At 37.7% G+C, this 23,822-nt stretch overlaps 1 protein-coding gene across 2 annotated transcripts in view; it reads right to left on the bottom strand.

The window, feature by feature from the left end:
- Positions 1-23,822, bottom strand: part of fer (fer (fps/fes related) tyrosine kinase) — a 128,522-nt gene that overhangs the window by 19,472 nt on the left and 85,228 nt on the right. For both annotated transcript variants that reach the window (XM_059969499.1, XM_059969498.1), the window contains 4 exons: positions 11,175-11,267; positions 8,829-9,032; positions 6,453-6,575; positions 715-771 (listed from right to left, as the gene is read on the bottom strand). In XM_059969499.1, coding sequence (XP_059825482.1) covers positions 715-771; positions 6,453-6,575; positions 8,829-9,032; positions 11,175-11,267 — 477 coding nt within the window. The remainder of the gene's footprint in view (positions 1-714; positions 772-6,452; positions 6,576-8,828; positions 9,033-11,174; positions 11,268-23,822) is intronic.

Below are 23,822 nucleotides of genomic sequence, written 5' to 3'. Positions count from 1 at the left end.
CTGCTTACAGGAACAAACATTGAAACAAGATCTGAAATGTTGAAACAGGTTCCCTCAGCATTTCTATTATCTGATTTCCAGTATTTTCCATTTATCTGCACTGTGGAGATTCTTTAATAATTAAAGCTTTTAACCATGTTTTTTAAAATGAACATTTCAAAAAAAAGTTTAAATTGTATGTACTCTAAACATATTATTACTTTATAAAATACTCTGTATATGGAAGCCAGCATCTAGATTTACTATTTCTTGCATTGCCCATTACTGACTTAGGTCTTAATAGGGATTTATATCAGTTTCTACAATTCTGGCATTTAGATGAAGTCATTCCAGCATTTGCTCACGTGAAGAACAGCAGCAGGGACTGAGGACTGGAATCAAATTGCCTATTACTCATTGAGCTCAATTCCAAACCCGCTTCTTTGATTTGAGAATTGAGCTCAACTAACTAGAAGAATGAATTAAGAACCCAAGAGATTCTGCAAATGCTGGAAAACCAGAGCACACACATAAGATGCATCAAATGAGTTAATTAAGAATTAAAAAAACAACTTTTATTAATCAAAATAAGACAAAGATGTTGATCAACTGAATACATTTATACTGTTCAGTTGAAGTAATAAGTACCAGTAACATTTGTAAATACAACAGATGAACATATGGAATTATACATTTTAATAAGATCAATCAGTGAAAGTTATCTTTTCCACTTACTTTGCCAAGCAATTCTCCAAGAGTGACATCATCATGATTGAGAACCCACTTCTTGTCCTGTGCCAAAGTAAAAAAAACCATGTTTTAATAAGCCATGTTTTGCTTTAGGCAAATTGAATGTTATGTACATAAAAGTAGCAAAGATATCAATGAATAATTCAAATGTTATGAGACTGATTCTAAAATTTTGGATGCAACATGATTTAAATCAGGCTGCATATTTCAGAAAAATTGGCACATGGTGGCACAATTACGTGAAATATTTTGTTTAATTGCCAATTATATAAACAGCAGGCAATTCTAATGATCAACCATGATGCAGCAACAACATAGAAAGAAATGGATAATTACTCTAGGAATACAGTGCTCTATTAAACTCATCCTCTACAAAGTTAATGTATATTAATGTATATCAATGTATATATCAATATAATGTATATCAAGGAAAGGAGTATATTAGAAATTCCCATATTATTTACACACAATTTATGCACAGGCATTTTGGAATTTTATTTCTTCAAGTGGTCAGATTACCATTTTTACCATAAATATCATGGGCACATCATGTAGATAAATGCTGGTATTCATCATTTTCATTACAATGCTGTTCTTAGTCATAAACTATTGACCTTTGAAACACACAGATAGCTTGAAACATACAATATCAATGCATTCAGTTCGAATTTGGTAGCAGTATTCTGCAACGTTCAAATATTTTTGCTAGATTTACTGCGAACATTTAATCTGGATATAGATTTAGATCAGTCAGTGGCTGACCGCGTTATATTAAAACAAGAAGTGTCGTAAACAATGAGTGTCACAAAAGAAGCTGCAAAGAAAATGTGATAAATTGATGGAAAGGACAAAAAATTGAAAGACAGAACTAAGGTAGTCGCACAAGGAAGTACTGAGGCCTGGGTCTTGAAGCATATTGATTAGTTTTGAGGGCATCTTAGTATTGAATGCCAAACTGTTGTTAATGAAGAGCATCCTGATATGCATCTTTGCTGTCCAGGAGTTCCAAGACTAAGCCTGTTATTGACCTTTTGTGACAGTAAGCAAACTGGAGTGGATCTAAGCAGGAGTTTACATTTTTCATCAACAACCTCTCAAAGCACTTCATCACAGTGTGTTCAAGTGCTACTGGACGACAGTCATTGAGGCAGATTCCCACATTCTTCTTAGGCACCAGTATAATTGAAGCCTGCTTGAAGCAGGTAGGCGGGTGTATGGGGGATCTTAACCGAAACTTAACATTTAAAATGTGGGATCTGCTTTTGGTCCATTGCCATTAAATGAGGCAGTTTATAGAACCATTTAAGTTTATAACAAGACCATAAAACCATAAGATAAAGGAGCAGAAGTTGACCGTTCGGCCCATCGACTCTGCTCCACCATTCTATCATGGCTGATCCCAATTCTTCCAGTCATCCCAACTCTCCTGCTTTCTCCCCATACCTTTTGATGCCCTGGCTAATCAGAACCTATGTAAGACTATAGATCAAGAACAAAGACCATTAAGACTGTAAAGTTGGTGCTAATCAAACTAAATGTTCTCAAAATCCTTGTGGAAATTTTGACCTTTTAGCAACTGCCCCATCTCCTTACTAATCACAGCTCTTCAAGTAAACATCTAAGCCAGGCATAGGCAAACTACGGCTCGGGGGCCATATGCTTTTTAATCCGGCCCGCAGAACTTGATGAAATTATATTAATAAACCTTGTTAACGTTTTTTTCCCCGCAATTCTGGCGTTTTCCCAATAGATGACGCACTCTATATACATTTGTGGCTTCCCATTTCCTGGCACATCCGAACCGGCTCACAATTAGCCAGCATTCCGGCTAAGGGAGATAGCCTGCGGGGATTTGCGAGCACAGAGCTTTGGAGCCTCTGCGCCACGGGGGGCAGGTTGAGGGAGGCTTAAAAGTGAGGCTGGGGATTTCGAATAAAGTTTTTTTCTTCGACTGCAGTTACCGACTCCGTGTCGTAATTTTAGCGCTGCATGTAGCACACCGCTACACATTGACCTTTGTTGAGGTGCAGCGTATTACTCCACATTTACGCTTTACTCTTTGTTCAGCTCGACCTATTTGTGTGAACAGGCGTTCAGCGTCATGAACATCAACAAAGCCAGCCACAGATCCAAGTTAACTGACCAACACCTCAGATCCATCCTGAGAATCGCCACAACAAAACTAAATCCAGACTTTGATGCGCTGGCTAAAAAGGGAGACCAACAACACTGTTCCCACTGAAATTAAAAATAAGTTTCTTCGTTGTGTTATGTAAAAAATGCATTTGAAAATATTTTTTTCAATAAGCCTTACATGTTACATGTCATTTCTGTTAAGTGATGGACATGAGTAGTGCGCAGGTGCACGTACGTTCTCAAAATAAAAAATGCGCTCCAGATCAAATAACGCGCTCCGCATACTGGCGCGCTGTCACTGTTCTGTCCTTGTGCTGGTCGTTGTTGAGTTTTGGCACAGGGGACAATTGAATAAGAAGGAGCAGGACAAGTAGACCTGCATCTCCTACCGTTTTTGAAATAAAGACAGGCAGGAGTAGAGTGATGATGATAATATCTTGAAGGATAACAGAATTTTCAGTGCTTTAAAATAGTAACTGTTACTATTAAAAAAGCTGTATTTTATTCATTTAATTTTCAGTGTTTTAAAAGTCATTTCAATAAATAGCTAAATACCATGGGACTTCATAGACAGATATTTTGTTGTAATGCATTTGTTCATTTTCAATTGAAATTAAAGCCCATGTCTTCTACATATCCCATGATATTTTATTTTCTCTTATGAGGTGTATTACCAAAACACTCCGTCCATCTGCTCCTGGTCCGGCCCCCCTGTCAAATTTTAGAACCCTTTGTGGCCCACAAGTCAAAAAGTTTGCCCACCCCTGATCTAAGCACTGACTAAATTTGGTGAGAGCTTCTGCCACCGCCTCACTTTCTGACAATGAGTTCTAAGCCTTTACCATTGTCTGGTCAAAAGAATCTGCATTTTCCTTCAACTTCTTCTACAAGTGAAAATAAAATTATGCCTCACAGTTTTTGACCTCATTTAATTAATTTACGTAATTAAATTCAGGCACTTTTTGTGTCTTTGTGTCTTGTAGGTACCGGCACAGAATGAATAAAAACTGAAGTAGTTTAAGTGGTTACATTACTCTGTGGAATTTTTGATTTTTTTTTATAGAAGAATCTGGAAATAATAATGTGCTGGTTTTAAATTAAAATTTAAAATTCACCCCAAATGCAGGAGCCACTGGGTCAAAAAAAAATGCTCATGAGAAACCCTTGAAATGTTGGTCATGGTAGTCCACAACAAGAAGGATTATTGGCCAAAATGATGGTGGGTTTTGCCAGCATTCACTAGTATAAATTGCCAGTATGTTCTAGAATTGAGGGCCAGAACTACTGACTGATTCCAGCTGATAAATCTTCACCAATCCCCATCAATGGATTGTGTATGAGGTCTGGCAACAGAACAGGACCTTAATATTTAAACCATGGGAACTGCTTTTGGAGCCTCGTTTAGAATCCTGACATCCAATTATTTGAATAGGGGTTTTATAGTTGAATAAAGAAAAGAGCAAAGTTAGTTAAATTCATTTCATCATTTGAGATTTTGCAATAATAATGTCAATTATCTTTATTTTTGACTTTTTTAAAATGTGAAATAATTTAACAGTTTAAAAATCAATTGTTTATTTGATTCTTACTATTTTCGAAAGGCCTTTGAACCTCAGGGATATTTAGAAGCATTAAAAAATGATAGGTTCAAATCACAAACACGAGAAAGTCTGCAGATACTGGAAATCCAAAACAACACAAACAAAGTGCTGGAGGAACTCAGCAGGTCAGGTTGCATCCATGGAAAAGAATAAACATTTGACATTTAAGCTGAGACCATTCTTCAGGACTGAGAAGGAAGGGTAGGGGAAAAGATGCCTGAATAAAAAGGTGGGAGCCTTTGAACCCATGAACACTACATCCCTATTTTGCTCTCTTTTGGCACAACTTATTTACTTTATTATTTCTTATTGTAACTTGCTGTATTTTTTAATGTATTGCTGCTTCAAAACAACAAATTTCAAGCCATACCATAAATTCCAGTGTATAAACCAACCTGGAGTAAAACCAACAACCCATTTTCAAGTCATCTTTGTATAAGCCGACCCCCTTTGTAGAGGTTTTTGATTTAACCAGAAAAGATCACAAGATCTCACATGCCGGTACTCCGCTTTGCCAGATCTGGACCCCGGAAATTTTGTGAACCTGTACCTACTAAGAAAACAGGCCTACACATTGTAGAGCATTATAGGCAAATTCTTAATAAATAAATCAGGGAGAGGAATTTTGGATCAGGTTTCCAATGGAAAAGAATCCTCTGAAACATACCCCCGTGAAACCATTTAGCGCCCATCGTAATCTCGTTAAAACATAACATGGGGTGGCGGGATCAGTCCGTGTACTCAGTATTGAGTTTGCAACCACCATGTACAAAAGATTAAAACAAATGCGTTATGATGTTGGCTTCAAGCTGAAGGTTGTTGATTTTGCTAAAGGAATGAATAATTCTGCAGCTGCTAAGAAGTTTAGTGTAAACGAGAAACAAGTGAGAGAGTGGAGAGAGGACACGCTGATGGAAATGTCAAAGACAAATGCAAACCGCGAGAAAACATGCCAGTGGCCAGAACTAGAAGAAAAAGCGTTAGAGAGGGTGAATCACCAGCAATCGTCTGGATACATAGTTACCAGAGAAATGATTGAAGTTCAAGCGTTAAAGTGGGATGAAAAACACCGTGAGGTCAGCAAAAATTTCAAAGCTATGCGAAGTTGGTGCATCCCATTTATGAATAAATGTGATCTTGTGTTGAGACAAAAAACAAATATTGTTCAGAAAATTCCCGTGGGGTGTTATTGTTTATGTTCAAGAACGCTGCTGGATGGATGAAGCAGGTTGCTTAAAGTAGGTTAAAGAGGTGTGGCGTTGACGTCCCAAAGGTTTCAGGAAGGAAAAATTGCTACTTGTCTGGGACATGTTCAAAGTGCACTTGTCAGGTGAGACAAAAGCAGCATTGAAAGCTGAAAATAAGGACATTCCAGACATCCCCAGTGATTTGATGCCCGTGCTCCAGCCACTAGATGTGACTTTAAACAAGCCATTCAAAGAATTCATGCGTCAACAGTGGAACAAATTTGACTCAAAAACAGCCAACAAAGACGACCCGTCTTCCGTGTATTTGTTTTTCCAAAGTTGGCACCCTCTGTACAAGCGGACTCCCTAATTTTAGGACCAAAATGTAGGGCCAAATTCTCAGCTTATACACTGGAATTTACAGTATGTCAGTGATAATAAACCGGATTCAGATTCAGATCTTTACTAGAGATTATCCACTTCACAGCAATCCTACTATCTGCCAGCTTAATATTCTATTTACTATTTTAGTCTATTAGTACAAAACTAATCAGATAATTCGGATTTAATATTTTAATCATGAAAGAGTTAAATGAAGAAGTTTTACTGTTTTATTATTTGTATTACATAGTGTGAAAGACTTGAATAAAGTAACCATTTTAGCAGCAGGTTTCAGAAGGGAAAGCTACAAAATACTGACTGAATTACTCAATGCTTGCTTAACAGTGCTGCTCAGATCAACTAATTTCAACTTGTGTTAAAGTAAAATTCTCTAATCTAGTTGCCCGAGTACACTTACTTTAACAACAGGATTTAAGAGAACCACTCCTGATTTTTTTGTGATTACTTGCTTTGTGCTGTAGTGGTATTCTACAAGCTGAGGTATCGTGGGAAATCCAGTTCCTTCAAATCGATATTGATTCTGCGTAAAAGATTGAAAAGTACATAGAATTATAGATGAACTTAAAAGGTTTTGCAAACCAAATAGCAACAGTCCAGCAATTTATAGTATTACAAATAATAAATAAACCTGTGGATCCTGGATATCTGAAATAAAAACAGAGAACACTTAGCCATCATATGGCTATAAGGCACAGAAGCAGAATTAGGCCATTCAGCCATTGAGTCTGCTCCACTATTTAATTGATTAGGGCTGAATTTTTTTCCCCCTCTTCACTACAATCTCCTGCCTTTTCCCTGTAACCATTAACATCCTTTTTTTAATCAAGAAACTATCAACCTTTGCTTTAAATGCACCCAATGACGAGGCCTTTACCGCTGTCTGTGACAATGAATTCTACAGATTCACCACCCTCTGCCTAGAGAAATCTCTCCTCATCTATTTTCTAAATCTATTTTATATTCTGAGACTGAGCCCTCTGGTTCTAAACTCTCCCACTACTGAAAACACCTCTCCATGTCCACTCTATATTCAGGCCTTTTAATATTCAGTAGGTTTTCAATGAGATTCCCCACTCACTCTTCTAAACTCCACAGCTTTCGAATGCTCATGTTAACCCTTTCATTCCTGTGATCATTCTCGTAAACCTCCTCTGGACCCTCTCCAAATCATCACATTCTTTCTTAAATATGGGGTCCAAATTCCCTTTCATCTTTGGAAAGTGAAACAAGAGTTAATGAAGGACCTAATGAAGTCCTCAATCTGAAATGTTAACTTTATTTCTCTTTCCATATATGTTACCTGAACTTCTGAATGTTTGCTGCATTTTCTTTTTGATGTACTTTAGCAGTGATCACTAGCACAGAGATAACAAGCATATGAAACAAAAGAAATCTAGTGGCAGATGGCTTCTTGTTTATAACTGGACATCCTGCAGTTAAGCCCCAGGTTGAGGGATAGGGTGATGTGAGTTGGAGAAGAGGCACTGGAAAGACACAGAGCTTCTGGAAGCTTTCTGCAGTCCCTTGAGCAGTTATTTCCTTTTTCAAGGCCGGCATGCCAAATAAGATGACAGGCCTACTTTAAGAACAGATTCAGCAGGACAAATTGAGGTGTAAGCATATTTTAGAAGGAGAATCAAAATAAACTACACTTCTACAGAAGAGTAGAGAAAGCTTAACACACTCATAAACTGGAACATAAATAGAGTTCTGCACAGGCTGAACTGCTTCTACTTGTGTTGCAAAATTCTGCACTTATAATACTTGTGGAGCATATACGTTTACACGGGACAAACATTGGAAAGAAATCCTCCAGGAGTAAGCAAGGAACTGAAGAGGTGCTGGGGGAATTTCATATGTTTAGAGAAATAACAAGGCAAATCAATTACTTTGGTTAACTGGAAACTAGAGACTGTTATTTCAAAATAAGCACCTCACAATGAGAGAATATCAAGAGGTTTTATGTAAAGGAGTGTTAGAGGTGGTGGTATGGGAATGGGGTGGGCGTGCATGCTCAATCTTCGACATGCCAATTAAGTAATTTACACAGAGAAAGCAAACTAACTGTTTAGTTCAAGTCACAATTCCTAAATGCAAGAAAACATTAGATAAGTGATCCTGACCCCACCACCCTACTGTATAATTCTGAGGCATGGACTACTGATGGGAGGCACCTCAAAGCATTAGAGAAATATTGCCAACACAGACACTGCAAAATCCTTCAAATCCACTTGCAGGTTATATAAATCAACATCAGAATTCAGTTCCACGTCAACCAGTCCAGAAATCAAGACTGTAATCATATTTGGGTCTGATTGGTACATCATGACACTACTTTGAAATCTGTCATGGTAAGTAATTATCAGACAGACAGTGGAACTGACTCAAGGAGATTTTCAAAGCTTCCTGAGAAAGTGTAATACCTTCACAGGCTCAAGGGATCTCTTACTTATTCTGCTCAAAATGAATATTTGGGAAGGCACTTCATTAGAGGTACTTGAAAGTCCAGTGAATTCAGTGGTAAGAGAGCTTCAGCTCCCAAATAAACTAACCCCTCATTGTCAAACATCTCTAAAGCCAGAATCTGCAGAGTCCACATTGGTCTCCTCAGCTCTTTCAAATGCTCAGAACTGAAGTGGAAGAGAATAATCCTTGATCTCTCAGTAATGACGTTGCAGCACAGCAAGGATGAAATGTTCACATTTTCAACTTAAACTTGCACAAAAATTTATCAGTGGAAGAACAAAGCTTTTTTACCCCCACAACTACTTACATCTGTATACTGGATGATAAAGTGTCTGCGCTGCCCATCTGAGTAAACAGAAAGGACGTATTCACCAGGTTTGCCATGACTTTCTCGGACTAGGAAGTCCCCTTGCTGCTTCAGTAGCTCCTGGGCTTCTATCCGAGGAATTGCTCCATGATACCAGTCCTGTTCAGATAATGGTTTCTCACTGGAAGGCATCACATCAAAGAACTAAAAGAAATAAAATGTTCCTAATTTTGAAAAATGTCCAAGCAATCTGTAATGCTACATTAAAACAATTATATTTGAAATTCCACATGTAAAAAAACGAGGCAGTTAATAGGAAAATTTGAGTATTCTAAATAGTAATAGTAGCTTAGAAAGTATTAAATTTTGATGGAATGCTGTAACATTTCAAAGATATTTTATAATTAGAAGCTTGTTAACACAGGAAACTTTCATCATGTCAATAATTTCCATTAATTATGGTATAAATGATTCCTTAGTAAGACCTGCTAAATAATAATGAATTCCTGCTGAACCTTTAAAATTTCAGTACACATACATTAATACAAAAGCCGTATCACTGTACAAGACTGGCAAATAATGATAGGACAGTTAACACTACAACAGAAAATGTTATGCTATATTTAGTTAAAATATGAAGACAACAGAAACAAGATGTGCCTCTGGTCTATGTAAACTAAATGACCAAAAGCTGATTTTTGCAATCTCTCTTTAATAAATACAGTTGTCCAAACAAAATCTAAGTTATATGAAATTAAAAATTGTTTCTTTGGTTTAGCCTGCTGCCATCTTGTATACGTAGAAGAAAGAATGAGAGATCAAGAAAGAAACAGAAAGCAAAAACTGATAATGAACTATTTCAAATTACAAAGGAATTGGATCACACACTTGATTCATCCCTGTAATTATCACTCAATATCCAGATAAAATGTCAATCACATTCAATTCCTTAATTATAAAAAAGTTAAAATATTTGTTTTTAACTATTTAAGAAAAATGATTATGCAGAAAATAACAAAGCATTGATTTCAATACATTGCCAAATTTTCCCCATTATGAGCACATGAATAACTGTTTCTTTTTAAAAAATTACATTTGCAAAATCAAAATCAAAACAGCCCTTCAGCTCAATTTGTCAATGCTAACCACCATATACTCATGTATACAAAAACAATTTGCTGCAGCTTGCAGTAGATGTACAGAATGCAAGAAATTGGGGAGAATAGCAGAGCCTGCCCAGTGCATCACAGATACATCCCTCCCCACCACCATTACTACCTTTCTGAGCTGCTGCCTCAAAAAGGCTCCATCTGTTGTTAATAATCACCACCATCTGGGCCTTGCCATCTTCTTGCACCTACCACTGGACAAGGGACACAGAACCAAAAATCCCATACCACCAGACTCAAGAACAGCTACATCCCTTCAACCATCAGCTCTGCACAACCCTAACCACTATCTCAATCTAGCAACATTATGACCACTTTGCACTACAATGGACTTTCTTTTTGTTCTAATTGTGGTCTTTCTTGTAAAAGTGTATAACTTATGTTTATTTTTGTGTGAGAGGCTACCTGAAGCTATGTGCCTGTGGCGCTGTTGCAAATAAATGTTCAATACCACTGTGTAAGTATGTACTTGTGCATATGACAAACTTGACTTTGAGCTTTCAATGTCCTGGCAATTCAAGTTCACGCACACATACTTCTAAAACATTGTGAGAGTACCAGCCTCCCCCACCTTTGCAGGCATTATATTCTAGATTGTAACCACATTGTGTGAAAAATTTTGCTTAAACTGGTCTTGCGACTCTCTGTTAAGGGGAAAAGTTGAGTAATGGTTGGTTTAAGGAGTTTATATATTCTCCCCAGGATTGAGTGGGTTTCCACTGGTTTCCATTCACATTCTAAATGCATATTGGTTAGCAGGCTAATGGGTATAATTGGGTGATGTGGGCTTGTTGAGCAGGAAGGGTCTGTTACCGTACTGTATCTCTAATAATTATAACAAAATAATAATATTCACTCTACACCCCTTATAATTGAAAAAGAGGCAACTTATTTATTCAATGCATTCCAATAAAGGAACTGGAACACGACTGACTTCAAAGTGATTAATTGTTACTTGCCCCGGAAACAAAATGCACCAGATTATCATAGGAATCACATATGAAAGCAGCGATACAAATTGTCTACCTCCATCTTTTCTGGGTAACTAGGCAGAAGACACAAATTCCATACTTTGTAGAAACATTTAGGATTGTTCTGAAAATTAATGGTTAAAAAAAGGCAAGGAATTTGCCTGAATTACCTGTCAAAAAATGCATATGAAAATACTGTTACTTACAGATGAGCTCAAATAATTCTTTGGTGATCGCATTATCCCAGCAATGGAATGTCGAATGGAGTCAAATTTTGAAACCTTATCTTTTCCTCTATCCTGATAAAAGAATACAAATTATTTACAATAAAGCACACATTCTTTTGTATTCTAGATTTTAGATTTGTGGCCTAATCAAGATTTAATCAGGTTACCCTTATTCAATTCATATACTAATGTTTAAATACTTCAATATAGCCTGAGATCAAACTCGGGATGTTGTACACTGGGAAGTGACGGGGATGGGTTCCCCACATATCTGTGTGGAACTTGAGTTGGGCTACATATCCTGGAGCAGAGTAAAAGGTGATTTTGACAGAGGCATATAAGATCATGAGGGCTAGAGTGAGGTGCTAAAAACAAGGGGGCATAGGTTTAAGATCTGAAGGAAGAGAATTAAAAGGTCATCAGGGGCATCGTCTTCATGCAAAGGGTAATGCATATTTGGAACGAGCTGCCAGAAATAGCGGTTAAGGCAGGCACATTTGTGACATTTAAAAGACAAAAAGTTAAGTACACTGATAGCTTTAGAGTGCTATGTGCCAAACATGGGCAGTTAGGACTAGCATACTGGGCAACACAGTCAGCACGGAGGAGATGGGCTGAAGGGCCTGTTTTATACTACAAGGCTTAAAAATTGATATATGTAGTGTTGTGTGCAGTTCTGGTTGCTGCATTGCAGGAGGACTGTGGGGACTAGAGAGGTTTGCCAGGACACTGTCTGGAGAGTGTTGGCTATGGGGAAAGGTTAGACTGTTTTCTCTGAAGCTTCAGGGACTGTGGCTTAACTGACCGAGATAGATAGGGTAGATGGCAGAAATGTCAAATATTAGAGGGTGCAGATTTAAAATGAGAAGGGGAAAGTTTAAAGGAACTTTATGAGGCAGGTTTATTTTAAGTATATTTTACATGGAGGGCAGCAGATGCCTGGAACAGACAGGGAGAAGTGGTGCAAGTAGCTATGGCACCAAAATTTATGAGACATTTAGATAGGAAGAACAGGCCATATAATAGAGGGGTGTAGACCATGTGCAAACAGATGGGATTAGCTTGCAATGGCATCATAGCTGCTACAGACATGGTAGGCTACGGGGACTGTTCTACATTCCATATAGAAAACATTATATTAAGCAACACAACATTTACAGAAGCCACAGTATCAAACGACATGATTTACTATTTTATTAAATTAGTACAGTGCTGTGGCACAGCTGGCAGAACTGCTGACATACAACACCAGTGAACTTGGTTTGATTCTGACTCCTGTTCTGGTCTATGCAGAGCTGCACATTGTCCCTGTGACTGTGTGCTTTTCTACCTGGGTACTGTTTGTTCTCCCACATCCTCAAAATGTGCAAGTTGGTAATTTATAAAAACACAAAATGATGGCAGAACTCAGCAGGCCAGACAGTATCTATGGGAGGAGGTAGTGACGATGTTTCCGGCCGAAACCAGTTTAGTTGGCCACTGTAAATTGACCCTGGTATGTTGATGAGAGGTAGAATTTGGGACTGTCGATCACAATGTGGGGAAAAAAAAATGGGATCAGTGTAAATGTGTGTTTGATGGTCAGTATGGTTTCATAGCTTTATTACCTCATGAGTTTACATTAAATAGTTTCCAAAGACGTAATTGATTATAATATTTTAATTTTTCAAGAATTCACAAGAACAATCAATTCTATGCATAAAATAATTTTTAAAATATGCACTGGGAAACACTGTGAATTATCTCCGCCAATTAGAAAAAATGCATACCTAATCACATCAGGGTTAATTGCAAGAAATTAAAATTTCAGAACATTTAAAGATAAACCACTATGTATTATTAATTATAAAGCAAACAAAAACTGCAAATCTGAAACAGAAATTGCTAGAAGTAAATGTTTAGTTCATTATTGTCGACAAATACATTAACAATTTTGGCATAAAGCACTTCTTCCAATTAAAATAATTTCAAGGAATCTGATCAGTGGCAAGGGGAAGTACAGAAACAAAACTGGAAATCCTCAGAAACTGTAGAGAACAGACGTTGGATAGAAGATTGAAGTAGTGGATATGGTCCAGTCCACTACAACCCTAATCCAATAGTGGGGAGTGTAGTGCCTCCCCACTATTGAGCTACATCTACATGAAGCACAATTGAGGAAAGCAGCATTCATCATCAAGGACCCCCACCATCCAGGCAATGCTGACGTCTCACTGCTGTCAACAGAAAGGTGGTACAAGAGCCTCAAGACCCACACCACCAGGTTCAGAAACAGTTATTATCCCGCAACAATCAGGCTCTTAATCCAAAAGGGATAACTCTTTTATGGTCTTATGGAAAAATAGTGGTAAAAACATCAAGAGGGGAATGAAAGGTAATGAAATGAAGAATGAAAAAAAATTGTCTTAAAGTCTCCAGATCAGGTATGAAATTTAACCAGAACTAGAGGCCAAAATTGGAAATTGTCTGCTCTCTTGATAGAAAAACAGCAACCCCAATTCATGGGTACCATATCTCTCCCCAGTGCACCCACCTATTCCAAGTCTTGTGAAGAAAACTGAAATATTAACACATTAAGTTACTGAAATCAATTTTAACAGCAAAAATAGGGTGTTTGGAGTGGAAGGCAGTTTTGCAGCTTTTGGAACTTGAGCTTTTTGAAGATTTCATCTCAAACAGGGGTTCCCAACCTGGAGTCCATGGACCTCTTGGTTAACAGCAAGACTTAGTGGCATTAAAAAATGGTTGGGAATTGCTTATCTCAAAGAGCAAAGCAGGAATAAAAAGATAGGGATGAAAACAGAATGAAAAATTTCAGCAGCTGATGTTGCTGACATCATACTTTTGATTAACTCATCTGCATTAGTGCAAAGAAATAAGGAGAAAAAGTCCACATGAATTGTTTCCTCATGAGGAAGGCGTGCATTGTGATCTCCAGTCAACACAAGAGTTGTGAAGGAGTGTAGTGCCTGTTTTGCAGAGCGGAATCATCCTTCAGAAAAGATATGTTGGCAAACTTATGATCCAGATTTGTCAGCAAATTAATTGTGAGATCATCAGTGGCTCTCATAACCACACAAGTAGAGTTCAATGCATAAATCACCAACTTGCTTGTGCAGCTTTTCTGAATATCATGCTCAACTAGTATTTATAGATGGACTCAGATGTAAACATAAAGCAAAATGCAAAAAGCTTCACATAAATCATTAATATTTTCTAAACTCGCCAAACAAAAACTTAGGCATGTCTAATATATTAGAAAAAGTAAGTGTTTACTAATGAGGGAAAGCAGGAGCTGTACTGGAACCTCTGAGTCACACTGGAACCTATATTTTAACCAGCCATTTAATTAGTATTCTAACCAGTCATATAAGAGTTGTGCGGCGTGTAAATCCAAGAGTGGGAAGAAGGGATGAAGTTCCAAGAATGACATAAATCACAGGGATTTATCAGACACTAATACTAGAGGGAAAGGTACTAATGTGGGAAATGATAAAGAAACGGTGACAGAAAAAGCAAAAAGAACACAAACCAAAGAGCAAAACAGATAAAGCAAGAGGTTCCGAAATAATAAAAAGATAAATGCAAAGGCTTTGAACAGGAATGCAGAGTGTTCAAACAAATGAATTAATGGCACAAACAAAAATAAATAAGCAACACACACAAAATGCTGGAGAAACTCACCAGGTCAGGCAGCACCTATGAAAAAAAGTACAGTCAGACGTTTCAGGCAGAGACCTTTCGGCACGGTATGATCTGATAACATTTCAGAAAGATATTGATTGGGATCTGCATATTTAAGGATATATACAGAATGGGGAGCAGAATAATGAGTGTAATCCCTTCTGTCAGGGAAAAGGTCCTTCCATATATCAATTAAACCATACATCCTCAAAAAGTGTATTAACTTTCTTATGTAAAGATTTTGTTTCATAGGTTTTTCTATTGGAAGAGTCTAAATTTGGTTGTAATTGTAAATTTAAGTCTCCCCCACATATTAGGAGGCCTTCTGCTTCCGTTACCATAATATCAGTAATTTTCTGAAAGAAACCAATATCACTTCCCAGGGGTGCATATATATTCAATAGAGAAACTGATTTGTCCTCTATATTCCCCTTTACCAGAATATATCTGCCCCTTTTATCTCCCATTTCGAATACTTTTTCAAAATTTAGCTTCCTTGAAATAAGAATAGCAACTCCTCTCCCATGTCCTGATTTATATGAGGAGAAAAACAGATTAGTGAAGCCCATTCTCTTTAGTTATTTTATGCTCATTATCCCTTAAATGAGTTTCCTGTAAATATATTACATGCGCTTGTTCTTTTTTCATTTTGGATAAAATTCTCTTACATTTGATTGGATTTAATAACCCATTGACATAAAAAGAAATGAATTTTACCTTGTCCTTAGCCATCTGTATTTATCTGTCAATGTATCATTGAAATTAGAGTAAAGCTTAATCAATCTACTCCCAGAACAAATAAGAACCAAGAAATGCAAATAATAACAAAAATGGCAACAAACGTGTGATTCCAAGGCTGAGGTCTCTAGTAGATGACCCTGCATTGAGCTAGAGGAAATGTCTAGCTGTGGGGGATAACCCCTCCTACTTGTGAGTTGAGGGCCCCCATTGCAGTATTCATAAAAGTCAGTGAACAAATCCATTACACAGAAAAGATTTCCCTGTGTACTCCCCCTATACACACACACACATATATATATATGCACACACATAAATATATAAACATTTTTACATACACACGTTACATACACATATATGCACACATACATATATTCTCATTTTGGTGGGGAAAAGGAGTAAGTGAGCGAATAATGAATAACAACTAAGTAATATAAAATCCACATTATAATAAGTATTTCTCGAGATAGGTATATCACCATGTACTTTTGCTTCCATTTAGCTTCTCAACATTTTTAAAAGTTAGCCAAACCTTATGGCTCTTCTGAAGGGGGTGAGGACCGTCTTTGGAAAACTCCCGATCTCTTCCTGATATACTTCTCTCGGTCTCCTCCTGTCTCCTGCCTTCTCGATTCTTGCACTAATTCCCAAGCAGAGTGGGGTAATCCTTCAGCCAGGCTTTCCCTCGTTTTGGTCATCCTGACGGGCAACCCTCTGGCCTTCATGTCTGTAGTTGCCTCTTCCACTGTCTGGTACAACCGCATCCCGTTGTCATAAAAGACTCGAAGTTTAGCAGGGTGTGGAGTTTGAAATCTAATCTTATTTTGCTTTAGTACTCGCTTTACTTCAGAGTATTCTTTGCGTTTCTGGAGGACCGCAGGGGGGGTTAATCTTGGTCGAAATATATTAATTTATCCTCTAAAAACACTCTTTTCTTACCCCAGGCCCTTCGTAGAATCTCCGCCTTGGTGCTGTACCGAAGGAATTTAATTATTATTGAGCGTGGCTTTCTATCCTGGGTAGGTTTCGGGACGAGCGCACGGTGGGCCCTTTCGACTTCCAGCTTCATAGCCGAGGGAAGATCCAGCACGTCCCACAGTAACTTTCTGACAAACTCCATCATAGATGAGCCCTCCGCTCCTTCGGGAATGTTGTAGATTCTGATATCTTGACCTCCAGGTCAAGCAGTTTACTTTCTTGGTGATGTAATATTTTTATTGTCTTACTCAGTATCCGTTCCACGTTTTGAATGTGATCTTCCACCTTCTCAATTCAAGTCTCTGCCACTGCTATTTTTTGATTGACGCTGGTGAGCTCTGACTTGATATCATGGAATTGCTGCTTTATTCCTTTCTGAAATTCCATTATTTCTTTCAGGATTTCAAAGATACTTGCCGCTTTGCCTGAACAAGGCCCAGCATCCACCTCGCTAGCACGCGGTTGGGTAGGAGAGCTGCTCGCTGCACTCCTCTCGAATGCAGGCTCCACAGTGTCGCTTTTTTTATTTCCATTCTTTTTCCCCATTCTTGTCCCTCTTTCCAGTTCAAATATTTTTCGAAAAATACTATATTTGATGGGTTATCAGGGCTTCATACGTGTTTTTCCGGAGGAGCTAGTGACTTAAGCTGCCATTCTCGACGATGACGTCATCGGAAACCCCGAATATTTAAGGGTATATGACATTAAGGAAAGAGAGAAATGTAGCAAATAGTTGAGCAGTGTTTATGAAAATTAGTTATGACTTAGTCCAGCAGACAGGGATTGCATAAATCCAAAAAAGCAAAATGTGGGAGTGGTTTGGGTGAAAATCAGATATAAGGCCAGGCCGCAGTGGGAGAGCTGTCCGCTAACTGTAATCTCATGATTTGACAGAGTGGTGGAGTTCTGAACATGGAAGGCTTTAACTTACATGGAGATTGTGGGAAGTAGATGGCCAAGGGTAGCTAAGATGATGAATTTATAGAGTGTTTTCGGATAGATTCACAGAACAGTAATCTGGAACCCACCAGAGAACAAGCTGTGCAAGATCTGGTACTGTAAATTATGACTGGAAGAATTAATTATGTCATGGTGAAGATGCCCCTGGGCATTAAAGATGATAAATATGAGTAAATGTCATATCTGACTTTGATGAAATCTAAGGTTCATAACTTGAATTTGTAAAAAGAGAATTATAAGAGTACAGAAGAGGAAATGTCAAATGGGAATTAGCAAATTAGATTAAGGAATTGGTTAATCAAAATGCTAAGATAGGCAAAATATGGGAGTAGAGACAGACACAAAGACTGGATTGATCTGAGGCAGACATGAATGTTTTGGTTTGTGGGGTTGAGACACGTAAAGTTGTTAAAGACAGAAGCAAATTTGGAGAGGATGGGGAGAGAAACAAAAGTCAGAAACGAGACAAAAAAGTCTGGGGTGGAGCAAAAAGAGAGAGAAAAACAAAGAGGGACAGATAGGCTGCATGGTATGACTGAAAATGGTGTTGAATAAACCTATATATAGCAATGCTTCTAGTTTTCTTTCATACATCTTATCACTTTCAGCTTCAATTACAGGATTGTATTGTGCAGCACTAAGCGCAATGCCAGCAAGCGTCAGCAATAAAGATAAGACTAAATTAAACCATACAATGCAAATTAAATCTCATATCACAACTCTCCCCAAAAGGGGAAAAACTGCTTTAGCTGACGATAGCAAAATCGTGCCAAAATAAATACATTCCAAGCAACTGTTTTCAATTTAGTTCAACTATCATGCTGAATATTCATAATCAGATGATTTTTTAAAACATATTAACAATAATCCGTATTATTCTATGCAGTTAGTATTTTAATCCATAAATTAAACTGCTTAATAAAACAGCTCATGTTACCATAGTAACTAGTCTCACTTTCACATGAAACAAAGACTAAAAAAAGGTTCAATTCATCAATCCTAGTGAATTACAACAACAATCATGAGGGACATAAGTAAGGTGGATGGCAGCAATCTTTTCCCCAGGTTAGGGAAATCCAAAACTAGATTTACAGTAGATAATGTAGGTGATCAGAATATAAACATCAACAAACTAGATGCCAGAACTCTTGAAATAAAGACAGAAAATGATATAGTCACTCAGCAGACCTGCAACAGCAGTCCTTACACATCTTCCCTTCTCATTATGCAGGGACCCAAGCAGTCTTTCCTTCAGAAGTAGTGATTCACTTGCACTTCTTCCCACGTAGTGTACTGAAAAGATTTGTGAAGAAGTTGTCAGGACCAGACAGTCTGAGTTATAGAGAGGGGTAGGCTGGGCTAGGTCTTTATTCCTTGGAGCATAGGAGAATAAGGGGTGCTCTTATAGAGGTCAATACAAAAATGAGGGACATAAATAAATAGCAGCCTTTTCTCCAGGGTAGCTAAGGGGAATAGATACAGGGTGAGGGGAAAGGTTTAAAAGGGACTTGAGGGACAACTTCTTCGATTGTCACTTAATATCCCCAACTCACTCCTGCACATATCTCTCTGTCTATGGCCTACTGCACTGTTATAATGAGGCCCAATGGCTGCCTGAGGAACAACAACTCATCTTTTGCCTGGATATGTTGCAGCCCATTGGACCCAACATTGAAACCTCCAACATTAGGCAACTTGTTCTTTCTGTCTGTCTACTGTCTTTTATGCTCATTTTCCCTTTCCTATTAGCTTAGTGTGGCTTGCTGGGCATCCCCCACTCAACCACTGAGCTCAGCTGCAGAACACCCATGTGCTGGAGAAAAGGGCTGGATTTTTTTTGCTGACATTTGGAGGTAAGTTTAAATTATTTTACTTTATGTTCATGCTTTAATTATTAGCATTTTATGGTACTTTATTTACTTATATACATGATCCATTATCTTAAAAAAAATTAATCCCACTACATTTAAATAATTTTAATATCTCTATCAAAGTATTCCTAAATCTTGGATGCAACAGAACATCATAAGTTCCATGAGCCTTTGGAAATACAATCCATATACCAGGATGATCTGAGGATAGAGGGTCAGGTTGGTTCTATCCAGATGAGTTCAGTGTGGCTGGCAGATATTGTGGGAAGGGACTGCAGCACAATCTGGCCCAACTTTCAGTTTTACCTAAGCTACAGAAAGAATTAATGCATTCTGCTTTTCTCGGCAAACTACAAGTAATAGCTTCTGTTAATTGGAATCATCTCTGTTCAAATCCCTTAGAAAGATGAATGAATTACATGCATGTTGAATTAACTAAAATTTAAATATATACCTGAAAGCTAGAGTAAAATCTACATATATTTTTGTGAGAGCAATCAAAAGGCAAATGTCATTAGTTAAACTTATCCCTATATGCACCAACTCAAAATACTACTGAACATCAAAATGCCAGCTGATAATGGTACAGCAAACAAGACGTTTGAGTCAGCAGGTCAAAGGACAGCATAATAGAATTGTTACAGCCCAAAAGACAGTAATTTGGTTTCTTTCAACCAGAGCAATTCACTAGTTCCAACACTCCTTGCCCTCTCTATGTAGTATTGAAATTTTACTTCCACCATATGCAGTATTTATCCAGTTTCCCCCTTAAGGCCAAAATGAAACTTGCCTTCACCCTATATGTAGGCAATGAAGCCCAGATTGCAACCAAAAAGGGCATTAAAACATTTTACTTTATATCACACCAAATTCTTTTCCCTAGTCCTCAAATGCCTCAGCAAAAAAAAAACGGCCTTTCTTGATTCATTCTGTCCAAAACCTTAATCACTTATTATATTTCTATCAAGACTCCCTTAGATATGTTCTTATCTGAAGAAAATAGTCTCAAACTCTCTAAGATATCTTTACGACTTCAGTACCAAATCCCAAGGACATGTTAATCAGTTATGCATTAAGTGGCACTTTACCATAAACCTCCTGGAAACCTTGATTTCCTTCATTACCTTCATCAACTCTACCAATCCCCTCAATAAAAATTTTCATCAAACCATTTAAACATAATTTGCCCTTAACAAATTCTGTGTTGGCTTGCCTTAATTAATTTCTATTATTCCTGTCCTAGATCCGTATTTTAAAGTATGTTTCCTTTAAGAGGCCCCTTTTTTTTTCCATTCTCAGCCCTTTTATAGTTATAGCTTGCAGAACACTTCAGGCTTCTTGTTTATGTCAGCAGATATCTTTTTCACATACTCAACTCTTTCCCTCAATTTAATTTTTACTTCTCCTCTGCTTCTATAAACAATATGTTTTTGTCATAAACATCATTTTTCACTTTATCTTCCTCTGCATCTCTTTCATCATTCATGGAGTTCTGAATTTGTTTGTTTTCCCTTTGACCCTTAAGGGAACACGTTTTCTCTGCATCTGAACTCTCCCTTCCTTAAAGACTTACCATAGTTCAGCTACAATTTTGTCTGTCAATTTTTACTTTGAATTTACCTAGGTCAGATACACTCCCATCCCAATGAAATTGTCCTTCCTGAAAATTAATTACATTTAATTTGGATTGCCTTTTCTCATTTTCAATAGTTAACTTAAATTTTAGTGATATTATAATCACTATCTTTCCCCTTAAATGTGGTCTACTTGACCCACCCTATTCCCTGGGAAGAGTTCCAACAATGCCACCTTCCTTCATGTACAAGTAACCAGAAAATTATCCTGGACATATTGCAGAAAATTGTCACACTCTCCATTCTTAACACTAGCAAAATTTGGCAAAATTAAAGGCACCGAACTTAACTATCCAAGACTACATCTAGCAGTTTAGTGTTCTCTCTATAGTTTCTAAGCTTGAACAAAACAGATTGATTCTTTGACCTTCTGTCACATCATCTCTCTACAGAATTGTTATATTCTCTTCAAGCAATACTGCTACCTTCCCCCTTTCTTGGCTTCCCCTTCTTTAAAAGTGGAACTTGAGTTTAACAGACTACCTTTGGCTGTTAAGATAAGCTTAATACTACTGCTGCTTATCATTATTTCTGTGCAAGTGTAATAGCAACTTTAGGAGACTTGAGGTGCAGATGTGCACTTAAACGCTGATAAGCAATATTGCTGTTCAGATGTCTACAGCATTGGACATTGTAAAATTGCTTTATTTCTGTGTTGAATACAAGGCAAATAATCTATATTCCATATTGTATTTCCCCACAATGTAGGACATTCAGCCTATTATTTCCATGCCAGCTCTCCGATGAATCCCATCAATTCTGCTCCCCCAATCAGCCAACTATAAATCCACTTTCATATACGCATATATTAATATCTTGAGTCTCCCACCAGCCACCTACACTGAGGGAATTTACAGCAGCCTATTAACCTAACAATCAGATTTTTTGGATTGTGAGGGAGAACCAGTGGATTCAATATTCAAGTTTGTTTAATGACATTTCCAGTACACAAGTGTACATGAGAACAAAATAATTGTTCTCTGGATCTGATGCAGCCCAAAAAACACAATTAAGATAAAGAACACAATAATTTAAAAAAAACATAATTAATATAAGTACATAAGACAGCTTATATAATGCATTTCAAATTTCAGAAAGCTTTTTATAACAGATTAGTGTGCAAAATAAAAATGTCTGGGATGGGGGTTAGATATGTGCCATTATGGATACAGAAGACATTTAGTAACGTTCAACGAAAGTGAAAAAGAGTTAACATTTAAATCAAACACTGTCAGAACTAGAAAAGAGAGAGAGAAAAAGATACTTGTTTTCGAAGAGAAGGATAGTTTTGCATAGTTTTGATCTCCTGATCTGAGGAAGAATGTTCTTCCTGTGGAGGGAGCACAATTAACAGTTTGCTAGATCTAGGGATGATAGGACTTACATATGAAATATGGATACATGACATATGAAGTGCTGGCAGAGATAGTAAAGCAGCTGTCTCACAGCTCTGGTAACCTGCATTCAACTATGACCCCTGATGATATCAATGTGGAGCTTGTATGCTCTCCGTGTGATCGTGCAGGTTTTCTCTGGATACTAATGTTCACAGATGCTGAGTTCAGTAGGTTATTTCGCCACTGTAACGTGTCTCCAGAGTGCAGGTGGATGTAGGAAATTAGATAGTTATGGGAATGTGGAGATATTAAAATTAGTGTAAAAATTACTTGGTGGTTGGCACAGATTTGTTGGGCTGAAGAGACTATTCTGTGCTGTATGACTGAAGGATTGGGATAACTGGATTTGCGTTCATTAGAGTTAAGAATAAGCAAGCACCTTATTAAAGTCCTGATGACATTTGGACAAACAAGATGCAGGAAATGGTGCTCAATGGTGTGAAGTCCAGAAGCAAGGGTCACAGCCATTCAGGACTAAGATAAAGAGAAATTTCTTCACTTACAAAGGGGGAACCTCTGGATTCTCTATTCCAGAAGGTTGTTGAGTCCAAATTATTCATTTCATTTCAAGAATTCAATATTGAATAGACTATTTCTTACATTCTTCACATACATGAGGAGAATTTCTTTACATTGCATCTCCGTCTAAATGTGCAATTTGCAATCATAGTAATTTATAATAAACAGAATAGTTAATGTAACATAGAAACACACACAAATCAGTGCGAGTTAATCAGTCTGATGGCCTGGTGGAAGAAACTGTCCCAGAGCCTGTTGGTCTTGGCTTTTATGCTGTGGTACTGTTTCCCAGATGGTAGCAGCTGGAATATTTGTGGTTGGGGTGACTCGGGTCCCCAATGATCCTACACACCTGTCTTTGTAAATGTCCTGAATCATGGGAAGTTCACAAGATGCACTAGGCTGTCCGCACCACTTGTTGCAGAATCCTGCAATTAAGGGAGGTACAGCTCCCATACCAGGTAGTGATGCAGCCAAAGGATGCTCTCAATTGTGCCGCTGTAGAAAATTCTTAGGATTTGGGGGCCCATACCAAACTTCCTCAACCATCTGAGGTGAAAGAGGCACTGTTGTATCTTTTTCACCACACAGCTGGTGTGTACAGATCACATGAGGTCCTTGATAATGTGGATGCCAAGGAACTTGAAACTTTTTACCCTCTCAACCCTAAATCCATTGATATCAATAGGGGTTAGCCCATCTCTGTTCCTTCTATAATCCACAACCAACTCCTTTGTTTTTGTGACTTTGAGGGAGAGGTTGTTTTCTTGACACCACTGTGTCAGAGAGGTGACTTCTTCCCTATAGGCCACCTCATTATTGTTTGAGATTAGGCCAATCAATGCA

Source organism: Hypanus sabinus, chromosome 5, assembly GCF_030144855.1.
Source record: "Hypanus sabinus isolate sHypSab1 chromosome 5, sHypSab1.hap1, whole genome shotgun sequence".
In the NCBI taxonomy this organism is placed as follows: domain Eukaryota; kingdom Metazoa; phylum Chordata; class Chondrichthyes; order Myliobatiformes; family Dasyatidae; genus Hypanus; species Hypanus sabinus.
Note: the sequence above shows the minus strand (reverse complement) of the source record. Positions and strands in the feature narration are given on the sequence as shown.